Raw genomic sequence first — 24,897 nt, 5'->3', positions numbered from 1 at the left:
GGGTAATAGACTGGGGAGTGAGTCTCGCTGAGTTGCTCTTGCAAAAAACAGCAGGGACATGATGGGCCAAATGGCCTCTTTCTCTTTCCGGGAGGGGGAGAGTGACCTGGATGTTTTGTTTTAGGAGGCAGTCACACCTGGTAGATTAAGTAATTCAAATTCAGTTCGTGATCAGGGACAACAGGGTGTGATTGCAAGTGAGGCAGGTAGGGGGATCCTGAGTTCAGGAGTGGAGGATCCTCAGCCTTTGACCTTATCCAACAGATACGAGATACTTGCTCCCTGTGTGGATGAGGAAAAGGGCTGTGGGGAGGATGAGCCAACTGACCATGGCACCATGGTGCAGAAGGCCATTCAAGAGGGGGGAGCAAAAAGACAAGTGGTAGTTATAGGGGATTCTATAATTAGGGGGATAGATAGTATCCTTTGCAAGCTGGATCGGGATTCCCGCATGGTGTGTTGCCTGCCCGGTGCCAGGGTGCAGGACATCTCTGACCGGCTTGAAAGGATATTGAAGCGGGAGGGGGAGGATCCAGTTGTTGTGGTCCACGTTGGGACTAACAACATAGGCAAGGCTAGGATGGAGGACCTGTTTGGGGATTATAAAGCACTAGGATCGAAATTAAGGAACAGGTCCTCGAGGGTCATAATCTCCGGATTACTGCCCGAGCCACGTGCAAATTGGCTTCGGGATAAGAATATTAGGGAAGTAAACACGTGGCTAAGGGAGTGGTGTGGGAAAGAGGGGTTCCATTTCATGGGGCATTGGCATCAGTTTTGGAACCAGGGGGATCTGTACCGATGGGACGGTCTCCACCTGAACCGATCTGGAACCAGTGTTCTAGCGAAACGGATAAATAGGGTGGTCTCTAGGACTTTAAACTAGTGACTCGGGGGGAAGGGAAAGGGAAAACGACAGGGAGTATGATAAATAAAAAGGTAAGCAGCAGGCTAACATGTGTGCAGGAGGGTTTAGGTTCAAGGCAGACGATGAAAGAAGCAGAAAGGAAGGATAACTCAGGAGTTATTAGAGATGTTGGAAATCATGAGGGTAAGAAAGCTAGCATAAAGGCACTTTACCTTTATGCTCGTAGCATTCGTAACAAGGTTGATGAGTTAACGGCACAAATCATCGCGAATAAATATGATTTGGTAGCCATTACGGAGACATGGTTACAGGTTGGTCACGACTGGGAGTTAAATAGGGCGGCACAGTGGCGCAGTGGTTAGCACCGCAGCCTCACAGCTCCAGGGACCCGGGTTCGATTCCGGGTACTGCCTGTGTGGAGTTTGCAAGTTCTCCCTGTGTCTGCGTGGGTTTCCTCCGGGTGCTCCGGTTTCCTCCCACAAGCCAAAAGACTTGCAGGTTGATAGGTAAATTGGCCATTATAAATTGTCACTAGTATAGGTAGGTGGTAGGGAAATATAGGGACAGGTGGGGATGTTTGGTAGGAATATGGGATTAGTGTAGGATTAGTATGAATGGGTGGTTGATGTTCGGCACAGACTCGGTGGGCCGAAGGGCCTGTTTCAGTGCTGTATCTCTAATCTAAAATCTAAATATCCGGGGGTACCAGACTATTCGGAAGGACAGACAGGAAGGTAAGGGAGGTGGTGTAGCTCTGATATTCAAGGACGACATCAGGGCGGTGCTGAGAGATGATATAGGTTCTATGGAGAATGAGGTTGAATCCATTTGGGTGGAAATTAGAAACTCTAAGAAGAAAAAGTCATTGATAGGCGTAGTCTATAGGCCACCAAATAATAACATCACATTGGGGCGGGCAATAAACACAGAAATAACTAATGCCTGTAAAAATGGTACGGCAATTATCATGGGGGATTGTAATCTACATGTAGATTGGTCGAACCAGCTCAGTCAGGGTAGCCTTGAGGAGGAGTTCGTTGAGTGTATCCGTGATAGTTTTCTTGAACACTATGTAATGGAACCGACGAAGGAGCAAGCTATCCTAGATCTAGTCCTGTGTAATGAGACAGGAATAATTAATGACCTCATAGTTAGGGATCCTCTTGGAAGGAGTGATCACAGTATGGTTGAATTTAGAATACAGATGGAGAGTGTGAAGATAAAATCCAATACCAGGGTCCTGCGCTTGAACAAGGGGGACTACAATAGAATGAGGGAGGACCTGGCTAAAGTAGACTGGAAACAAAGATTTTACGGTGGGACAGTTGACGAGCAGTGGAGGACTTTCAAAACAATTTTTCAAAGTGCTCAGCAAAAGTATATCCCAGTGAAAAGGAAGGACTGGAAGAAAAGGGGTAATCTGCCATGGGTGTCTAAGGAAATAAGGGAGGCTATCAAATTGAAAGAGAAGGCATACAAAGTGGCCAAAAACAGCATGAAACTAGAAGATTGGGAAAACTTCAAAGGTCAACAGAAAGCTACAAAAAGAGCTATAAAGAAAAGTAAGATAGAACATGAGAAAAAACTAGCACAGAATATAAAGACAGATAGCAAAAGTTTCTATAAATATATAAAACGAAAAAGAGTGGCTAAAGTAAACGTTGGTCCTTTAGAGGATGAGAAGGGGAATTTAGTTATGGGATATGATGAAATGGCCGAGGCATTGAACAGGTATTTTGTATCGGTCTTCACAGTGGAGGACATTAATAACATGCCAGTAATTGACAAAGAGACGAACGTAGGTGAGGACCTGGGAACAATCATTATTACGGAAGAGGTAGTGTTGGGCAAGCTAATGGAGCTAAGGATTGATAAGTCTCCTGGCCCTGATGGAATGCATCCCAGGGGACTAAAAGAGATGGTGGGAGAAATAGCAGGTGCACTGGCGGTAATTTTCCAAAATTCGCTGGACTCTGGGGTAGTCCCAGTTGATTGGAAAACAGCAGATGTGACGCCACTGTTTAAAAAGGGAGCTAGACAAAAGATGGGGAATTATAGACCGGTTAGCTTAACCTCTGTAGTGGGGAAGATGCTTGAGTTTATTATCAAGGAAGAAATAGCAGGGCATCTCGATAGAAATTGTCCCGTTGGGCAGACGCAGCATGGGTTCATGAAGGGCAGGTCATGCTTGACAAATCTTTTGGAATTCTATGATGACATTACGAGTAAGGTGGACAATGGGGACCCAGTGGATGTGGTGTACCTAGATTTCCAAAAGGCCTTCGACAAGGTGCCGCACAAGAGGCTGCTGCATAAGATAAGGATGCATGGCGTTAGGGGTAAAGTATTAGCATGGAAAGAGGATTGGTTGACTAACAGGAAACAGAGAGTGGGGATAAATGAGTGCTATTCTGGTTGGCAGTCACTAGTGGTGTGCCTCAGGGATCGGTGTTGGGACCGCAATTATTTACAATTTATATAGATGATTTGGAGTTGGGGACCACGTGTAGGGTGTCAAAGTTTGCAGATGACACTAAGATGAGTGGCAGAGCAAAGTGTGCAGATGACTGTGAAACTTTGCAGAGGAGCATAGATACATTGAGTGAGTGGGCAAAGGTTTGGCAGATAGAATACAATGTTAATAAATGTGAAGTCATTCATTTTGGTAGGAGTAACAGGAAAAAGGATTATTACTTGAATGGTAAAAAGTTGCAGCATGCTGCTATGCAGAGGGACCTAGGTGTCCTTGTGCATGAATCGCAGAAGGTTGGTCTGCAGGTACAGCAAGTAATTAGGAAGGCAAATGGAATTTTGTCCTTCATTGCTAAAGGGATTGAGTTTCAAAGCAGAGCGGTTATGTTGCAGCTGTATAAGGTACTGGTGAGGCCGCACCTGGAGTAGTGTGTGCAGTTTTGGTCTCCTTACTTGAGAAAGGATGTACTGACACTGGAGAGGGTGCAGAGGAGGTTCACTCGGTTGATTCCGGAGTTGAGGGGGTTGGTTTATGAGGAGAGACTGAGTAGATTGGGATTATATTCATTGGAATTCAGAAGAATGAGGGGGGATCTTATAGAAACATATAAAATTATGAAGGGAATAGATAAGATACAAGTAGAGAGGATGTTTCCACTGGCAGGTGAAGCTAGGACAAGAGGGCATAGCCTCAAGATTAGAGGGAGCAGATTTAGGACTGAATTAAGAAGGAACCTCTTCACCCAGAGGGTTGTTAATCTATGGAATTCCTTGCCCAGTGAAGTAGTTGACGCTTCTTCAGTAAACGTCTTTAAAGCTAAGGTAGATATCTTTTTGAACAATAAAGGAATTAAGGGATACGGTGGGAGCACGGGTATAAGTGGATCTGAGTCCACGAAAAGATCAGCCATGATCTTATTGAATGGCGGAGCAGGCTCGAGGGGCCGGACGGCCTACTCCTGCTCCTATTTCTTATGATCTTATGAATCTATGATACACAGGCTATCTCTTCCTTTTTAAACAATGATACAACATTAGCAGTTCTCCAGTCCTCCAGCTCCATGCCTGTAAACAGAGAGGATTGAAAAATGATGATCAGACCCTCCACTATTTCTTTCCTTGCTTCTCTTAGCAGCCTGGGATACATTTCATCTGGGCCTGGTGATTTATTCACTTTAAAGAATGATAACCACCTTAATATTTCTTCTTTCACTATGCTCATCTTCCCAATATTTCACACTCCTCTGCCTTAACTATAATGTCTCCACTGCCCCCTCTTTTGTGAAGACAGACACAAAGTATTCATTAAGAACCATGCCCACATCTTTCGCCTCCACACATAAGTCACTTTTTTGGTCACTAATCAGTCTTCCTCTTTCCATAGTTCTCCTTTTGCTCTTCATGTATTCTTAAAACATCTTTGGCTTTCCTTGATTTTACTTACCAATAATTTCTCATGTCCTCTCTTTGCTTTCCTAATTTCCTTTATAATTTCAACCTTGCACTTTCTACACTCCTCTAGACTTTCTGCAGTACTGAGTTCTTGGCATCAGACACATGCTGCCCTTTTTTGTCTTATGCTACTCTGTATGCTCTCTGACATCCAGGGCAGTCTAGATTTGGGGGTCCCACCTTTCTTAATGGGAATGTTTTTGTTCTGGACTCTCAGTATCTTCTCCCACTCCTCGGACACTGATTTACCTTCAAGTAGCTGTTTCCAGTTCACTTTTGATAAATCACATCTCAGCTCAGTAAAATTGATCTTTTCCCAATTTAAAACTTTTACTCTTGGTCTATCTTTGTTCTTTTCCATAACGACCCTAAATCTAACTGAATTATGACCACAACCACCAAAATGCTCTCCCACTGATACCCCTTCCACCTGCCCAGCTTCATTCTTTCAAACTGAGTCCAGAACTGCCCCATCTCTTACAAGAGCAAAATACTGTGGTTGCTGGAAATTAAATAAAAACAGAATGTGCTGGAAATACTCAGCAGGTCTAACAGCAACTGTCGAGAGAGAAACAGAGTTAACATTCAGGTCAATGAGCTTTTATCAGACCTACCGGGTATTTCCAGCATTTTCTGTTTTACTGCCCCTGCTCTTGTTGGGTTTGCTATGCACTGGCTAAACAATTCTCCTGAATGCATTTTAAGAATTCTGCACCCTCTATCGATTTTACACTGATATTATCCCAGTTAATATTAGGGGGTTGAAATCCCCAACTATTAGTGCCCTATTGTTTGTGCACTTCTCAGCAATTTTCCTATACATCTGCATCTTCCATCTCCCTCTGACTGTTTAGGGGTCAATCGTAGACTCCCAGCAGTGTGTGTGCCCCTTTTCTCTTCCTCAGTTCAGCCATATGGCCTTGATGATTCTTCCAGCATATCATCCTTCCTCACAACTGTGATTGTTTCTTTGTGACTCCGCCCTCTTTTTATACACATCTGAAAATCCTGTAACGAGGAATGTTGAACTGCCATTCCTGCTTATCTTTAAGCCATGTTTCAGTAATTGCTATGATATATTTCCAAGTGTCTATCTGTGCCCTCAGCTCATCTGCCTTATTCACTGGAATCCTTGCATTGAAGAATATATCACCAATCAGTGAACAAATCCTTTGTTGTCTAATTTCTAGCCTTTGTTTCATCAACCTTCCACACTTGCTTACTAATTTTCTGCCTTCTATTTCCAGCTTTGCTTCTCTTCCTTCTGAATCTCTGCTCAGGTTTCCATCCCCCTGCTAAGCTGCCTTCCTAACAGCACGAGCAAATCTCCCTGCTACAATATTGGTCCCAACTTGTCCAGCTTGTATAGATCTCACCTCCTCCAGAACAAGTCCCAATGCCCCAGGAATCTAAAGCCCTCCCTCCTGCACCAACTCTCCAGCCACATATTCATCTACACTATACTCCTATTTCTGTACTCTCTAGCACATGACACCAGGAGTAATCCGCTGATTCATAAATTTGAGGTGGGACTTTTTAATTTCTTTCCTAGCTCCCAAAAAATCTGCTTGCAGGACCCCATCCCTCTTCCTGTCTGAAATGGAAGGAGAAATCAGTGTGGTAGAATCATAGAATGGTTCCAGCACAGGAGGAGGCCATTTGACCTATCAGGGGGTCCGTGCCAGTTCTCAGTAAGAGCAACTCAGCTAGTCCCACTCCCCTACCCTGTCCCTGTAGCCAAGCAATTTTCTTTCTCTTTAGATAATTATCCAGTTCTCTTCTGAAAGCCTCGATTGAATCTGCCTCCACCACACTCTCAGGCAGTGCATTCCAGATCCTAAACACTCACTGAACCTGCCTCCACCACACTCTCAGGTAATGCATTCCAGATCCTAAACACTCGCTGAATCTGCCTCCACCACACTCTCAGGTAATGCATTCCAGATCCTAAACACTCACTGAACCTGCCTCCACCACACTCTCAGGTAATGCATTCCAGATCCTAAACACTCGCTGAATCTGCCTCCACCACACTCTCAGGTAATGCATTCCAGATCCTAAACACTCACTGAACCTGCCTCCACCACACTCTCAGGTAATGCATTCCAGATCCTAAAGACTCACTGAACCTGCCTCCACCACACTCTCAGGTAATGCATTCCAGATCCTAAACACTCACTGAAACTGCCTCCACCACACTCTCAGACAGTGCATTCCAGATCCTAAACACTCACTGAACCTGCCTCCACCACATTCTCAGACAGTGCATTCCAGATCCTAAACACTCACTGAACCTGCCTCCACCACACTCTCAGACAGTGCATTCCAGATCCTAAACACTCACTGAACCTGCCTCCACCACACTCTCAGACAGTGCATTCCAGATCCTAAACACTCACTGAACCTGCCTCCACCACACTCTCAGACAGTGCATTCCAGATCCTAAACACTCACTGAACCTGCCTCCACCACACTCTCAGACAGTGCATTCCAGATCCTAAACACACACTGAACCTGCCTCCACCACACTCTCAGGTAATGCATTCCAGATCCTAAACACTCACTGAACCTGCCTCCACCACACTCTCAGACAGTGCATTCCAGATCCTAAACACACACTGAACCTGCCTCCACCACACTCTCAGGTAATGCATTCCAGATCCTAAACACTCACTGAAACTGCCTCCACCACACTCTCAGACAGTGCATTCCAGATCCTAAACACTCACTGGGTGAAAATAGTTTTTCCTCATATTACCTTTAGTTCCTTTGCCAATCTCTGGTTCTCGACCCTTCTACCAATGGGAAATGTTTCTCCCTGTCTACTTTGTCTAGATCCCTCATGATTTTGAACACCTCGATCAAATCTCTTCTCAACCTTCTCTTTCTCAGAAGAACAGCCCCAGCTTCTCCAATCTATCCACACAACTGAAGTCCCTCCTCCCTCGAACCATTCTGATAAATCTTTTCTGCACCTTCTCTAAATATTGCACATTATTCCTAAAGGGCAGTGCCCAATATTGGACACAATACTCCAGTTGAGGCTGAACCTGTTGTATAAAGATTCACGATAATTTCCTTGCTTTTGTACTTGATGCCTCTATTTGTAAAGCTCATATGCCTTTTTAACCACTTTCTCAACCTGCCCTGCCACCTTCAATGATTTGTGCTCATACACCCCCAGGTTCCTCTGCTCCTGCACCCCCTTTAGAATTGCATCCTTTATTTTATGTTGCCTTTCCTCATTCTTCCTACCAAAATGTATCATTTCACACTTATCTGCATTAAATTTTATCTGCCACGTGTCAGCCCATTCCACCAGCCTGTCTATGTCCTCTTGACGTTTATCACTCTCCTCCTCACAATTCACAATATTTCCAGGTTTTGTGTCTTCTGAATATTTTGAAATTGTGACCTGTACACCCAGGTATAGATCATTAATATCGATCAAGAAAAGGTCCAAACGCCAACCCCTGGGGAACCCCACCATCTAACAACTGTTCACCACTATTCTCTGTTTTCTGTCCTTTAGCCAATTTCATATCCATGCTGCCCCTTTTATTCCATAGGTTCTAACTTTGCTCACAAGTCTGTTTTGTGGCACTGTATCAAATGCCTTTTGAAAGTCCATGTACACCACATCAACTGCATTACCCTCATCAATCCTCTCTGTTAACTCATCACAAAACTCCAGCAAGTTAGTTAAACACAATTTTCCCTTAACAAATCCATGCTAGCTCTCATTAATTAATCTGCATTTGTCCAAGTTCTGTTAATTTTGTCCAGAATTATCATTTTTAAAAGCTTTCCCACTACCGAGGTTAAACTGACTGGCCTGTTGTTGCTGGGTTTATCCTTACAGCCTTTTTTGAACAAGGGTGTAACATTCTCCAGTTCTCTGGCATCACTCCTGTATCTAAGGAGGATTGGAAGATTATGGCCAGTGCCTCCAGAATTTCCACTCTTACTTCCCTCAGTATCCTCGGATGCATTCCATCCAGTCCTGGTGACTTATCAATGTAAGTACAGCCAGCCTATCTGATACCTCCTCTTTATCAATGTTTAGCCCATTCAATGTCTCAACTACCTCCTCTTTCACCATGACTTTGACAGCATCTTCTTCCTTGGTAAAGATAGATGCAAAGTACTCATTTAGTACCTCAGCCATGTCCCCGGCCTCCAAGCATAATCCTTTTTGAACCCGAATGAGCCCCACCCTTCCTCTTACTACATTTTTACTATTGATGTGCCTATAGAAGATATATGTTAGCTGCCAGTCTCTTCTCATACTCTCTATTTGCTTTCCAGATTTCCTATTTCACATCTCTGAAATGATAAGACAGGGGAATGCGCATGAAGGATAGAAGGAGGAATCGGAGTGAAGAATGGAAGGAGAAATCGGAGTGAAGAATGGAAGGAGGAATCAGAGTGAAGAATGGAAGGAGGAATCGGAGTGAAGAATGGAAGGAGGAATCGGAGTGAAGAATGGAAGGAGGGAATCAGATTGAAGAATGGCAGGAGGAATCGAAGGGAATAACAGAAGAAGAGATTGGTGCACAGTTATTTGCCCTCAAACTATACCCAAGATGGGATTTCCCTCTTCCAGAGTTGATGAGACAGAAGTTATTTGTACGATTAATAATGAGCCGTTTCCCTTTCCTTACCGGTGCTGGCATTATCTTGTGGCAGCACTGATAGTTTTCCAAATCAGTTCCTTTCGCTCTCTTTTGTGCAGAATCGTAGATTTTCCTCTTGCGTTTGAAAACTTTCTTACATATTTCTGTGTGTGTGCTGAGACGATCCAGAACAAACCTTCGGCCACAGAAAGGGCAGTGAGCTTTCTCCTCTGGTGAATAATGTCCATTCCACTCTGCCCCGTCATTCTGTGGTGAGCCTCTGGAATGTGCTCTGTCATCCATATCATCTTCTGTATCATCCTTTGCTTCACTTGCAGTCTCTTTATAATCTGCGAATGGGTTTGAATGATCAGTATATTCCTCTGAGGAACATCCATCAAAGCTGTCTTCAATTAGTTCTTCCCCTTTAGAGTGTCCACTGGATTTAATCTTGTATGATTTTTCGCTGTTGCCCTTCGCTGCTCTGTGATCGCCAACATCTCTTGCATTCTCTCTTTTAAGTCTTTCTCTTTGCCTCTGCTTTGCTTCTCTTTCCATTTCAACTAATTTCTCTTTCTCTTCCCTCTCTCTTTCTGCTCTTTCTCTTTCTGTCCTGTCCCTTTTTGCTCGTTCTCTCTCTGATCGCTCTCTCTCTCTCTGTCTCTCTGACCTCTCTCTCTCTGGCCTCTCTCTCCCTGCCCGCTCTCTCTCTGACCTCTCTCTCTCTGGCCTCTCTCTGTCTGGCCTCTCTCTCTCTGGCCTCTCTCTCTCTGGCCTCTCTCTCTCTGGCCTCTCTCTCTCTGGCCTCTCTCTCTCTGGCCTCTCTCTCTCTGGCCTCTCTCTCTCTGACCTCTCTCTCTCTGGCCTTTCTCTCCCTGACCTCTCTCTCTCTGAACCCTCTCTCTCTGACCTCTCTCTCTCTGGCCTTTCTCTCCCTGACCTCTCTCTCTCTGACCTCTCTCTCTCTGACCTCTCTCTCTCTGACCTCTCTCTCTCTGACCTCTCTCTCTCTGACCTCTCCCTCTCTGACCTCTCTCTACCTGACCTCTCCCTCTCTGACCTCTCTCTCTCTGACCTCTCTCTCTCTGACCTCTCTCTCTCTGACCTCTCTCTCTCTGACCTCTCCCTCTCTGACCTCTCCCTCTCTGACCTCCCCCTTTCCATTCTCACTGTTTCCACCATATTTTTCTCTTCCATTTCTTCTTCCTCTACTTGATCTCTTTGCATCTGAATTTGTCTCAGTTCTTCCTCTATTTTCCTCAATCTTCCTTGGATAAGACTCTCCTTCTTACAAATCTCTACTTCTATGTTCTGCCTGCCAATTTCCTGACTATTTTGGACCTCTTTGGGTTCCTGTCCTTTAGTACAAGCTGAATTATTGTGTTGACTGCTCCTTTGCCTCAGCTGAACGGAAGATGTTGAATCTTCCAATGGTCTGAGCTCTATACACCTTTCCCTGGTCCTTAAGTGGGATCTACTGGACTGGCATTTGTCCTTGGGCCCTTTAGGTGGAGAAGGTCTGAATGTAATAGCTGGCCACATGGGAGCATCCAGGGATATTAAATTCCTCCAATCAGAAGATTCTCCTTCAAGGTTTAAGATGTTACTGTGACCAGAGTTTCTCCGATCGATGGGTCTGAGAGGGTGAGACCTGTCGATGCCAGCACTCCTTTTCCCTTGTGGGCCAAGTGCAACTTGTGTCCACGCTGAATCCTGCTCCTCTGGGGGCAGCTGTTGCACAAGTGTTACATCAGCTGAAGAATGTTCATAGATACCAGAGTTTGTCCAGGGTCCTGAATGTGCTTCCAGGAGGCAAGTGGTTCTGAGGCGATACAGAGCATCCTGATATTGCTGCTTGTAGATGGCCATTAACTTCACCTGTTTCTCTTTCTCCAGCTTTTGCTGGAACTGGCATTTCAGTAGGTCCAGTTTAGTCTGTGGTGCAGCGAGCTGAGCATCGTGGGAACCTTGACTGATGGGTGGAAGCTTCCTTGAAGTCTTATTTTTGCCGTAAGGGGACAAAGGATCAATCTGAAGATAAGGACCCATTTCCCAACCAGCCATTAACACTCCCAGGAACCTGCAGTGCAAAGAGACTCAAATTAAAATGCACACCAGAATCAATCAGGAGAAAGCTAGGACTTCAGATTCTCAGAAAACTACACCTCCATCATTCAAATAATTATTGGAGTTTGTAACAAAGGCAATGCAATAACCATGGGGATTTTAATCTTCATATAGACTGGACAAAACAAATTGGTAAAGGTGGTCTGGAAAATGTGTTTATAGAATGCTTTCATGACAGTTTCCTAGAACAATATATTGTGGAACCAATTTAGGATAAAACTATTTTAGAGCTGGTATTGTGTAATGAGGCAGGTTTAATTAATAATCTCAGGAAAAAGTGAATATATCACAATTGAGTTCCATATTAAGCTTGATAGCAACATACTCAAGGCATACCAAATCAAGAATCTTAAACTTAAACAAAGCTAATTATATATGTATGTTGGGAGAGCTGGTTGAGGTTGATTGGGTAAATAGACTAAAAGGTATGGTGGTAAATAAATAGGTGGAAACATTTAAAGAAATGATTCAAATGTTCAACAAAAATATATTCCATTAAAAAGCAAAAAACCCAGGGAAAAATATCCATCTGTGGCTTGCTAAGGAAGTTAAGGATAGTATTAGATTAAAAGAAGAGGCTATGAATTATGTGAAAAACAGTAGCAAAATGGAGGAGTGTTTTATAAACCAGCAAAGGGTGATCAAAAAGTTGATAAAAAGGGAAAAAATAGAATGAGAGTAAACTAGCCAGTAATATAAAAACAGGTTGTAAGAGCAACAAGTAGCAAGAGTAACAGATATAGAATAAGGAGGAGAGTAGTTAAAGTAAACATTGGTCCCTTATAAATTATTATGGGGAATGAGGAGAAGGCAGAGACATTGAACAAATATTTTGTGTCTATCTTCACAGTAGAGGACACAAATTACATACCAGAAATATGCAGCAACCTAGGGGCTAAAGGAAATGAGGAACTTAAAGTAATTAATATCAGCAGAGATAAAGTATTAGAGCAACTTAAGGGACTAAAAGCCAATGAATCTCCAGGACCTGATGGCCTACATCCCACGGTTCTAAAAGAGGAAGCTGCAGAGATAGTGGATGCACTGGTTATGATTTTCTAAAACTCCCTCGATTCTAGAAAGGTCCCAGCAGATTGGAAGTTAGCAAATGTAACAATGCTACTCAAGAAAGGAGGGAGAGAGACAACAGGAAACTACAGGCTAGTTAACCTGACATCAGTCGTCAGGAAAATGTTGGAATCTATTATTAACAATGCACTTAGAAAATCAGAGTATGATCAGACAAAGTCAGTGTGATTTTACGAAAGGGAAATCCTGTTTGACAAATCTATTAAATTAACTTGACAGGGGTGTGGGAACCAGGAGGAAATGTCAGAGAGGAATACTAAGATGCACAGAATACTGGGAGAGTTAATAGCACCAGAGTAGAGAATAGTAAGTTATTAGGTGGGATCAGAGTAAGGGAGAAAGTAATAAAGTCTGAATCAGGGTTAAAGTGCATGTCTGTGAATGCACGGAGTGTGGTTAATAAGACTGGTGAGGTACAAGTGCAGATTACCATGTGGAAATATGATGTTGTGGCTATAACATAGACCCGGGTCAAAGAAGGGCAGGACTGGGTGTTAAATATTCCTGGATACAAGGTGTTCAGGAAAGATAGGAAATGGAGAGGGGTGGCGGTATTGATTAAGGAGAACATTACAGTGCTGGAGAAAAAGGATGTCCCAGAGGGGCGAGGACAGAATCTATTTGGTTAGAGCGAAGGAACAAAAAAGGGTCAACTACATTGCTCGATGTTGTCTATAGGACACCAGCTAGTGGGAAGGATGTGGAGGAACAAATTTGCAAGGAAGTTACAGAGAGGTGCAAAAATTATAGGGTAGTTATAATGGGGGACTTTACTATTATCCCAGTCTATGTTTGTATAATTAGTGTAAAGGGCAGTGAGGGGCAAGAGTTCCTAGAGTGAGTTCAGGAAAATATTCTACAACAGTATGTTGCTAGTCCAACGAAAAAGGAAGCACTGCTAGACCTGGTTCTTGGGAATGAGGTTGGTCAAGTGGATCAAGTGTCAGTAGGAGAGCATTTAGGGGACAGTGATCATTGTATCATAAGGTTTAGGCTGATTATAGAAAAGGAGAAGGAGCAATCCAGGGTAAGAATAATTAAGTGGGGGAAAGCTAACTTCAACGGGATAAGAATGGAGCTGGGACGAATAAATTGGAGTCAAATGTTGGCAGGAAAACCGGTAGATGAACAATGGGCTACCCTCAAAGAAGAGATAGTTCGGGTACAGTCAAGGTATGTTCCCTCAAAGGGGAAAGGTAGGACAAACAAATTCAGAGCTCCCTGGATGACACAAGAGATAGAGATTAAGATAAAGAAGAAAATGTGTGCTTGTGACAGATGCCAGGTAGAGAATACTATTGAGAACCAGGCTGAATATAGAAGGTCGAGAGGGGAAATGAAAAAGCAAAGAGAGAGCATGAAAAGAGACTGGCAGCTAGGATTAAAGGAAATCCCCAAGTTTTCTATAGACAGATAAATAGTTAAAGGATGGTAAAAGGAGGAGTGGAGGCAGAGAGCATAGCTGAAGTATTAAATGAATACTTTGCATCTTTACAAAGGAAGAAGATGAAACCCAGGCAATGTTGAAAGAGTAGGTAAGTCAGACACTAGAGGGGTTTAAAATTGATAAAGAGGAAGTATTAGATAGGCTGTCTGCACTTAAAGTGGATAAAGCACCAGGACCAGATGAGATACATCCAAGGATATTGAGGGAAGTGAGGATGGAAATTGCAGAGGCACTGGCCAGAATTTTTCAGTCTTCCTTTGACTCGGGGGTGGTGCCAGAGGACTGGAGAATTGCAAACACTACACCCTTGTTCAAAAAGGGGTGTAAAGATAAGCCCAGCAACTACAGGCCAGTCAGCTCATCTTTGGGGTGGGGAAACTTCTAGAAAGATTAATTCAGGACAAAATTAATAGTCACATGGACAAATGCAAGTTAATTAAAGAAAAGCAGCATGGATTTTTTAAGGGAAAATCATGTTTAACTAACTTGCTGGAGTTTTTTGAGGAGGTAGAGAGGGTTGATGAGGGCAATGCTGTTGATGTGCACATGGACTTTCAAAAGGCGTTTGATACAGTGCCACACAACAGACTTGTGAGAAAACTTGTAGCTCATGGAATAAAAGGGACGGTAGCAACATGGATACGAAATTGGCTGAGTGACAGGAAACAGAGTAGTGGCTAATGGATGTTTTTTGGGCTGGATGAAGGTTTATCATGGAGTTCCCCAGGGATCAGTGTTGGGACCCTTGCTTTTCCTGATATATATTAATGACCTAGACCTTGGTTTACAGGGCACAATTTCAAAGTTTGTGGATGATATGAAACTTGGAAGCATTGTGAACTGTGAGGAGGATAGTGTAGAACTTCAAAAGGACATAGACAAGTTGGTGGAATGGGCAGACAGGTGGCAGATGAAGTTCAATGCAGAGAAATGTGAGGTGATTCATTTTGGTAGGAAGAACATGGAGAGACAATATAGAATAAAGGGTACAATTCTAAAAGGGGGTGCAGGAGCAGAGGGACCTGGGTGTATATGTGCATAAGTCATTGAAGGTGGCAGGACAGGTTGAGAGAGCGGTTAATAAAGCATACAGTATCCTGGGCTTTATTAATAGAGACATAGAGTACAAGAGCAAGGAAGTTATGTTGAACTTGTATAAGACACTAGTTCCGCCTCAGCTGGAGTATTGTGTCCAGTTCTGGGCGCTGCACTTGAGGAAGGACATGAGGACATTGGAGAGAATACAGAAAAGATTCAAAGGAATGGTTCCAGGGATGAGGAATTTCAGTTATGAAGATAGATTGGAGAAGTTAGGACTGTTTTCCTTGGAGAAGAGAAGGCTGAGAGGTGATTTGATAGAGGTATTCAAAATCATGAGGATCTGGACAGAGTAGATAGAGAGAAGCTGTTCCCACTCATGAAAGGATCGAGAACGAGAGGGCACAGATTTAAAGTATTTGGTAAGAGAAGCAAAAGTGACATTAAGGAAAACTTTTTCACTCAGAGAGTGGTTAAGGTCTGGAATGCACTGCCTGAGAGTGTGATGGAGGCAGGTTCAATTGAAGCATTCAAAAGGGAATTAGACAGTTATATGAAAAGGAAGAATGTGCAGGGTTATGGGGAGAAGGCAGGGGAATGGAACGGAGGGAATTGCTCTTTCAGAGAGCCAGTGTGGACACAGGCTGGATGGACCATCATTATTTGTACGATCCCCCTATCCTAGTCTTGCTCCTTTCTACTCAGGTTCTTAGGCTGTTATTCATTCTTATCCCTCGAATCCACTCTGAGTACCTCTCGTTCATTTACAGCTCGATCACTGATTCTCACAATTACTTATTCATTCTCAGCCATATATTCATTCCTCTCATTCATTCCCAGTCCCTCACATTCATTCCCATCTCCTCACATTCATTCCCTGTCCCTCTCATTCATTCCCAGTCCCTCTCATTCATTTCCAGTCCCTCTGATTCATTCCCAGACCCTCACATTCATTCCCAGACCCTCACATTCATTCCCAGACCCTCTCATTCATTCCCATCTCCTCACATTCATTCCCAGCCACTGTTATTCATTCCCAGTCCCTCTCATTCATTCCCAGTCCCTCTCATTCATTCCCAGAACCTCACATTCATTCCCAGAACCTCACATTCATTCCCGGTCCCTCACATTCATTCCCATCTCCTCACATTCATTCCCAGTCTCTCTCATTCATCCCCATCTCCTCACATTCATTCCCATCTCCTCACATTCATCCCCAGTCTCTCTCAATCATTCCCATCTCCTCACATTCATTCCCATCTCCTCACATTCATTCCCATCTCCTCACATTCATTCCCAGTCTCTCTCATTCATTCCCATCTCCTCACATTCATTCCCATCTCCTCACATTCATTCCCATCTCCTCACATTCATTCCCAGTCTCTCTCATTCATCCCCATCTCCTCACATTCATTTCCATCTCCTCTCATTCATTCCCAGTCTCTCTCATTCATTCCCAGTCTCTCTCATTCATTCCCATCTCCTCACATGCATTCCCAGTCTCTCTCATTCATCCCCATCTCCTCACATTCATCCCCATCTCCTCTCATTCATCCCCATCTCCTCACATTCATTCCCAGTCTGTCTCATTCATTCCCATCTCCTCACATTCATTCCCATCTCCTCACATTCATTCCCATCTCCTCACATTCATTCCCATCTCCTCACATTCATTCCCATCTCCTCTCATTCATTCCCAGTCTCTCTCATTCATTCCCAGTCTCTCTCATTCATCCCCATCTCCTCACATTCATCCCCATCTCCTCTCATTCATCCCCATCTCCTCACATTCATTCCCAGTCTGTCTCATTCATTCCCATCTCCTCACATTCATTCCCATCTCCTCACATTCATCCCCATCTCCTCTCATTCATCCCCATCTCCTCACATTCATTCCCAGTCTGTCTCATTCATCCCCATCTCCTCACATTCATCCCCATCTCCTCACATTCATTCCCATCTCCTCACATTCATTCCCAGTCTCTCTCATTCATTCCCATCTCCTCTCATTCATCCACATCTCCTCACATTCATTCCCAGTCTGTCTCATTCATTCCCATCTCCTCACATTCATCCCCATCTCCTCACATTCATTCCCAGTCTGTCTCATTCATTCCCATCTCCTCACATTCATTCCCATCTCCTCACATGCATTCCCAAAATCTCTCATTCATCCCCATCTCCTCTCATTCATCCCCATCTCCTCACATTCATTCCCAGTCTGTCTCATTCATTCCCATCTCCTCTCATTCATCCACATCTCCTCACATTCATTCCCAGTCTGTCTCATTCATTCCCATCTCCTCACATTCATCCCCATCTCCTCACATTCATTCCCAGTCTGTCTCATTCATTCCCATCTCCTCACATTCATTCCCAGTCTGTCTCATTCATTCCCATCTCCTCACATTCATTCCCATCTCCTCACATTCATTCCCATCTCCTCACATTCATTCCCAGTCTGTCTCATTCATTCCCATCTCCTCACATTCATTCCCATCTCCTCACATTCATTCCCATCTCCTCACATTCATTCCCATCTCCTCACATTCATCCCCATCTCCTCACATTCATTCCCAGTCTGTCTCATTCATTCCCATCTCCTCACATTCATTCCCATCTCGTCACATTCATTCCCAGTCTGTCTCATTCATTCCCATCTCCTCACATTCATTCCCATCTCCTCACATTCATTCCCATCTCCTCACATTCATTCCCATCTCCTCACATTCATCCCCATCTCCTCACATTCATTCCCAGTCTGTCTCATTCATTCCCATCTCCTCACATTCATTCCCATCTCGTCACATTCATTCCCAGTCTGTCTCATTCATTCCCATCTCCTCACATTCATTTCCATCTCCTCACGTTCATTCCCATCTCCTCACATTCATTCCCAGTCTGTCTCATTCATTCCCATCTCCTCACATTCATTCCCATCTCCTCACATTCATTCCCATCTCCTCACATTCATTCCCAGTCTGTCTCATTCATTCCCATCTCCTCACATTCATTCCCATCTCCTCACATTCATTCCCATCTCCTCACATTCATTCCCAGTCTCTCTCATTCATTCCCATCTCCTCACATTCATTCCCATCTCCTCACATTCATTCCCATCTCCTCACATTCATTCCCAGTCTCTCTCATTCATCCCCATCTCCTCACATTCATTTCCATCTCCTCTCATTCATTCCCAGTCTCTCTCATTCATTCCCAGTCTCTCTCATTCATTCCCATCTCCTCACATTCATTCCCAGTCTCTCTCATTCATTCCCATCTCCTCACATGCATTCCCAGTCTCTCTCATTCATCCCCATCTCCTCACATTCATCCCCATCTCCTCTCATTCATCCCCATCTCCTCACATTCATTCCCAGTCTGTCTCATTCATTCCCATCTCCTCACATTCATTCCCATCTCCTCACATTCATTCCCATCTCCTCACATTCATTCCCATCTCCTCACATTCATTCCCAGTCTGTCTCATTCATCCCCATCTCCTCACATTCATCCCCATCTCCTCACATTCATTCCCATCTCCTCACATTCATTCCCAGTCTCTCTCATTCATTCCCATCTCCTCACATGCATTCCCAAAATCTCTCATTCATCCCCATCTCCTCTCATTCATCCCCATCTCCTCACATTCATTCCCAGTCTGTCTCATTCATTCCCATCTCCTCTCATTCATCCACATCTCCTCACATTCATTCCCAGTCTGTCTCATTCATTCCCATCTCCTCACATTCATCCCCATCTCCTCACATTCATTCCCAGTCTGTCTCATTCATTCCCATCTCCTCACATTCATTCCCAGTCTGTCTCATTCATTCCCATCTCCTCACATTCATTCCCATCTCCTCACATTCATTCCCATCTCCTCACATTCATCCCCATCTCCTCACATTCATTCCCAGTCTGTCTCATTCATTCCCATCTCCTCACATTCATTCCCATCTCCTCACATTCATTCCCATCTCCTCACATTCATCCCCATCTCCTCACATTCATTCCCAGTCTGTCTCATTCATTCCCATCTCCTCACATTCATCCCCATCTCCTCACATTCATTCCCATCTCCTCACATTCATTCCCATCTCCTCACATTCATTCCCATCTCCTCACATTCATCCCCATCTCCTCACATTCATTCCAATCTCCTCACATTCATTCCCATCTCCTCACATTCATTCCCAGTCTGTCTCATTCATTCCCATCTCCTCACATTCATTCCCATCTCCTCACATTCATTCCCATCTCCTCACATTCATTCCCATCTCCTCACATTCATTCCCAGTCTGTCTCATTCATTCCCATCTCCTCACATTCATTCCCATCTCCTCACATTCATTCCCATCTCCTCACATTCATTCCCATCTCCTCACATTCATTCCCAGTCTGTCTCATTCATTCCCATCTCCTCACATTCATTCCCAGTCTGTCTCATTCATTCCCATCTCCTCACATTCATTCCCATCTCCTCACATTCATTCCCAGTCTGTCTCATTCATTCCCATCTCCTCACATTCATTCCCAGTCTGTCTCATTCATTCCCATCTCCTCACATTCATTCCCATCTCCTCACATTCATTCCCATCTCCTCACATTCATTCCCAGTCTCTCTCATTCATTCCCATCTCCTCACATTCATTCCCATCTCCTCACATTCATTCCCAGTCTCTCTCATTCATTCCCATCTCCTCACATTCATTCCCATCTCCTCACATTCATTCCCAGTCTCTCTCAATCATCCCCATCTTCTCACATGCATTCCCAGTCTCTCTCAATCATTCCCATCTCCTCACATTCATTCCCAGTCCCTCACATTCATTCCCATCTCCTCACATTCATTCCCATCTCCTCACATTCATTCCCATCTCCTCACATTCATTCCCATCTCCTCACATTCATTCCCAGTCTCTCTCATTCATTCCCATCTCCTCACATTCATTCCCAGTCTCTCTCATTCATTCCCATCTCCTCACATTCATTCCCAGTCTCTCTCATTCATTCCCATCTCCTCACATTCATTCCCAGTCTCTCTCAATCATCCCCATCTCCTCACATTCATTCCCAGTCTCTCTCATTCATTCCCACCTCCTCTCATTCATTCCCACCTCCTCACATTCATTCCCAGACCCTCTCATTCTTTCCCAGCCCCTCTCATTCATTCCCACCTCCTCTCATTCATTCCCAGTCTGTCTCATTCATTCCCATCTCCTCACATTCATTCCCATCTCCTCACATTCATTCCCATCTCCTCACATTCATTCCCAGTCTCTCTCATTTATTCCCATCTCCTCACATTCATTCCCATCTCCTCACATTCATTCCCAGTCTCTCTCATTCATTCCCATCTCCTCACATTCATTCCCATCTCCTCACATTCATTCCCAGTCTCTCTCAATCATCCCCATCTTCTCACATGCATTCCCAGTCTCTCTCAATCATTCCCATCTCCTCACATTCATTCCCAGTCCCTCACATTCATTCCCATCTCCTCACATTCATTCCCATCTCCTCACATTCATTCCCATCTCCTCACATTCATTCCCAGTCTCTCTCATTCATTCCCATCTCCTCACATTCATTCCCAGTCTCTCTCATTCATTCCCATCTCCTCACATTCATTCCCAGTCTCTCTCATTCATTCCCATCTCCTCACATTCATTCCCAGTCTCTCTCAATCATCCCCATCTCCTCACATTCATTCCCAGTCTCTCTCATTCATTCCCATCTCCTCACATTCATTCCCAGTCTCTCTCAATCATCCCCATCTCCTCACATTCATTCCCAGTCTCTCTCATTCATTCCCACCTCCTCTCATTCATCCCCATCTCCTCACATTCATTCCCAGTCTCTCTCATTCATTCCCATCTCCTCACATTCATTCCCAGACCCTCTCATTCATCCCCATCTCCTCACATTCATTCCCAGTCTCTCTCATTCATTCCCACCTCCTCACATTCATTCCCATCTCCTCACATTCATTCCCAGTCTCTCTCATTCATTCCCACCTCCTCACATTCATTCCCAGCCCCTCTCATTCATTCCCAGCCCCTCTCATTCATTCCCAGCCCCTCTCATTCATTCCCACCTCCTCTCATTCATTCCCACCTCCTCACATTCATTCCCAGCCCCTCTCATTCATTCCCAGCCCCTCTCATTCATTCCCACCTCCTCTCATTCATTCCCACCTCCTCTCATTCATTCCCACCTCCTCTCATTCATTCCCAGTCTGTCTCATTCATTCCCATCTCCTCACATTCATTCCCACCTCCTCTCATTCATTCCCACCTCCTCACATTCATTCCCACCTCCTCACATTTATTCCCACCTCCTCACATTTACTCCAGACCCACAGCCATGTGGTTGATTATTAACTGCCCTCTAAAATGACCTAGCAAGCCACTCAGTTTGTATCAATCTGTGACAGAAAAGTTGATAAAGAATATAACTGGACAGAACACCCAGCATTGACAACGTCGACCCTGCAAAATCCTCCTTACTAACATCTGGGGGCTTGTGCCAAAGTTGGGAGAGCTGTCCCACAGACTAGTCAAGCAACAGCCTGTCATAGTCATACTCACGGAATCAAACCTAACAGACGATGTCCCAGACACTGCCATCACCATCCCCGGGTATGTCCTGTCCCACCGGCAGGACAGACCCACCAGAGGTGGTGGCACAGTGGTATACAGTAGGGAGGGAGTTGCCCTGGGAGTTCTCAACATCGACTCTGGACCCATGAAGCCTCATGGGATCAGGTCAAACAGGGCAAGGAAACCTCCTGCTGATTACCACCTACCGCCCTCCTCCAAGACAGAGATCAATAGATTTGTAGATATTAAAGATATCAAGGCCAGACATCAGCCAATTTAATTCACTCCACATGATATCCAGGAATGATTGAAGACACTGGATACTGCAAAAGCTATGGGTCCTGACAATATTCCGGCAATAGTACTGAAGACCTGTGCTCCAGAACTTGCCGCGCCCCTAGCCAAGCTGTGCCAGTACAACTACAACACTGGCATCTACCCCGCAATGGGGAAAATTGCCCAGGTATGTCCTGTACACAAAAAGCAGGACAAATCCAACCCGGCCAATTACCGCTCTAACAGTCCACTTTCAATCAGAAAAGTGATAGCTGTGTTCTCGACAGTGCTATCAAGTGGCACTTACTCAGCAACCTGCTCAGTGACGCTCAGTTTGGGTTCCGCCAGGGCCACTCAGCTCCTGACCTCATTACAGCCTTGGCCCAAACATGCATAACAGAGCTGAACACAAGAGGTGAGGTGAGAGTGACTGCCTTTGACATCAAGGCAGTATTTGACCGAGTATGGCATCAAGGAGCCCTAGCAAAACTGAGGTCAATGGGAATTGGGGGAAAACTCTCTGCTGGTTGGAGTCATACCTAGCGCAAAGGAAGATGGCTGTGGTTGTTGGAGGTCAATCATCTGAGCTCCAGGACATCACTGCAGGAGTTCCTCAGGGTAGTGTCCTAGGCCCAACCATCTTCAGCTGCTTCATCAATGACCTTCCTTCAATCATAAGGTCAGAAGTGCGGATGTTCGCTGATGATTGCACAATGTTCAGCACCATTCGTGACTCCTCAGAGACTGAAGCAGTCCGTGTAGAAATGCAGCAAGACCTGGACAATATCCAGGCTTGGGCTGATAAGTGGCAAGTAACATTCGCTCCACACAAGTGCCAGGCAATGACCATCTCAAACAAAAGCGAATCTAACCATCTCCCCTTGATATTCAATGACATTACCATCGCTGAATCCCCCACTATCAACATCCTGGGGGTTACCATTGACCAGAAACTGAACCGGAGTAGCCATATAAATACCGTGGCAGCAAGAGCAGGTCAGAGGCTGGGAATCCTGTGGTGAGTAACTCACCTCCTGACTCCCCAAAGCCCGTTCACCATCTACAAGGCACAAGTCAGGAGTATGATGGAATACTCTCCACTTGCCTGGATGGGTGCAGCTCCAACAACACTCAAGAAGCTCGACACCATCCAGGACAAAGCAGCCCACTTGATTGGCACCCCATCTACAAACATTCACTCCCTCCACCACTGACGCACAGTGGCAGCAGTGTGTACCATCTACAAGATGCACTGCAGCAACGCACCAAGGCTCCTTAGACAGCACCTTCCAAACCCGCGACCTCTACCAACTAGAAGGACAAGGACAGCAAATACATGGGAACACCACCACCTGCAAGTTCCCCTCCAAGTCACACACCATCCTGACTTGGAACGATATCACCGTTCCTTCACTGTCGCTGGGTCAAAATCCTGGAACTCTCTTCCTAACAGCACTGTGGGTGTACCTACCTCACATGGACTGCAGCGGTTCAAGAAGGCAGCTCACCACCACCTTCTCAAGGGCAATTAGGGATGGGTAATAAATGCTGGCCTGGCCAGTGACGCCCACATCCCATGAATGAATTAAAAAAAAGTCCTCATTTATTCCCCAACCCTCCTTTTCATTCACAGCTTCACAATCATTCTCTCTCTCATTCATTCTCAGTCTCTTTCATTTTTTCCACCTAGGAAGTGGTTACTGACCAGTCGCTGAAGGTAAGCATGCAGGGGCAGCAGGCAGTTAAGAAGGCAAATGGTATGTTGGTCTTCATAGTGAGAGGGTTAGAGTACAGGAGCAGGGATGTCTTGCTGCAATTATACAGGGCCTTGGTGAGGCTACACCTGGAATATTGTGTGCAATTTTTGTCTCCTTATCTGAGGAAGGATGTTCTTGCTATAGAGGGAGTGCAGCAAAGGTTTACCAGACTGATTCCTGGGATGGTGGGAGTGATGTATGAGGAGAGATTGAGTCAGTTAGGATTATATTCTCTAGAGTTCAGAAGAGTGAGAGGGGAATCTCATAGAAACCTACAAAATTCTAACAGGACTGGACAGACTAGATGCAGGAAGGATGTTCCCGATCGCGGGGGAATCCAGGACCAGGAGTCACAGTATAAGGATAAGGGGTAAGCTATTTAGGACTGAGATGAGGAGAGATTTCTTCACCCAGAGAGTGGTGAACCTTTGGAATTCTCTACCAAAGAAAGCAGTTGAGGCCAAATCATTAAATATATTCAAGAAAGAGTTAGATATAGTTCTTAGGGCTAAAGGGATCAAGGGATATGGGGAGAAACCGGGAACAGGCTACTGAGTTTGGATGATCAGCCATGATCGTACTGAATGGCGGAGCAGGCTCGAAGGGCCAAATGGCCTACTCCTCCTATTTTCTTTGTTTCTATGGTTTTTGGGTCTGGGTTTTCACTCACCAGGTGGAACTGCAGCAGCTGCTGCTCTGTAAACTTCATCAGGACTCCCAGAATCCGGTTCCGCGCACCGCTCCCAGCAGTTCAGCTCTGTTCTTTCTCAAAGCCACTCCTGTCTCTCTACCCAGATTCTCAGACTTTCCTGGCTCTTCCTCTCCCTCTTTCCTCACTCCCTTCCTCTTTCTATCTCTCTCTTTCCTTACTCCCTATTTCCTTACTCTCTCTCTCTCTCTCCCCACTCTCTCTCTATTTCCCCACTCACACTCTCACTCTCTCCCTTTCCCCCATCTCTCTCTTTCTTTCCCCACTCACACTCTCATTCTCTCCCTTTCCCCCTCTCTCTCTTTCTTTCCCCACTCACTCTCTCCCTTTCCCCACACTCTCTCACTCTCTCCCCTTCCCCCTCTATTTCTTTCCCCTCTCACTCTCTCCCTTTCCCCCCTCTCTCTCTTTCTTTCCCCACTCACTCTCTCACTCTCTCCC

General features: G+C 44.9%; 1 protein-coding gene across 1 annotated transcript in view; it reads right to left on the bottom strand.

Moving 5' to 3' along the window:
- The window catches only part of LOC137359869 (uncharacterized), a 111,361-nt gene extending 86,675 nt beyond the window's left edge, over positions 1-24,686 (bottom strand). The window contains exons 1-2 of the mRNA XM_068025550.1: positions 24,418-24,686; positions 9,457-11,488 (exon numbers count right to left, since the gene is read on the bottom strand). Coding sequence (XP_067881651.1) covers positions 9,457-11,472 — 2,016 coding nt within the window. The 5' untranslated portion in view covers positions 11,473-11,488; positions 24,418-24,686. The remainder of the gene's footprint in view (positions 1-9,456; positions 11,489-24,417) is intronic.
- Between the last annotated feature and the right edge of the window lie 211 nt (positions 24,687-24,897).

Source organism: Heterodontus francisci, unplaced genomic scaffold, assembly GCF_036365525.1.
Source record: "Heterodontus francisci isolate sHetFra1 unplaced genomic scaffold, sHetFra1.hap1 HAP1_SCAFFOLD_724, whole genome shotgun sequence".
Lineage (NCBI taxonomy): Eukaryota > Metazoa > Chordata > Chondrichthyes > Heterodontiformes > Heterodontidae > Heterodontus > Heterodontus francisci.
This window is presented reverse-complemented; position numbering and strand designations above follow the sequence as displayed.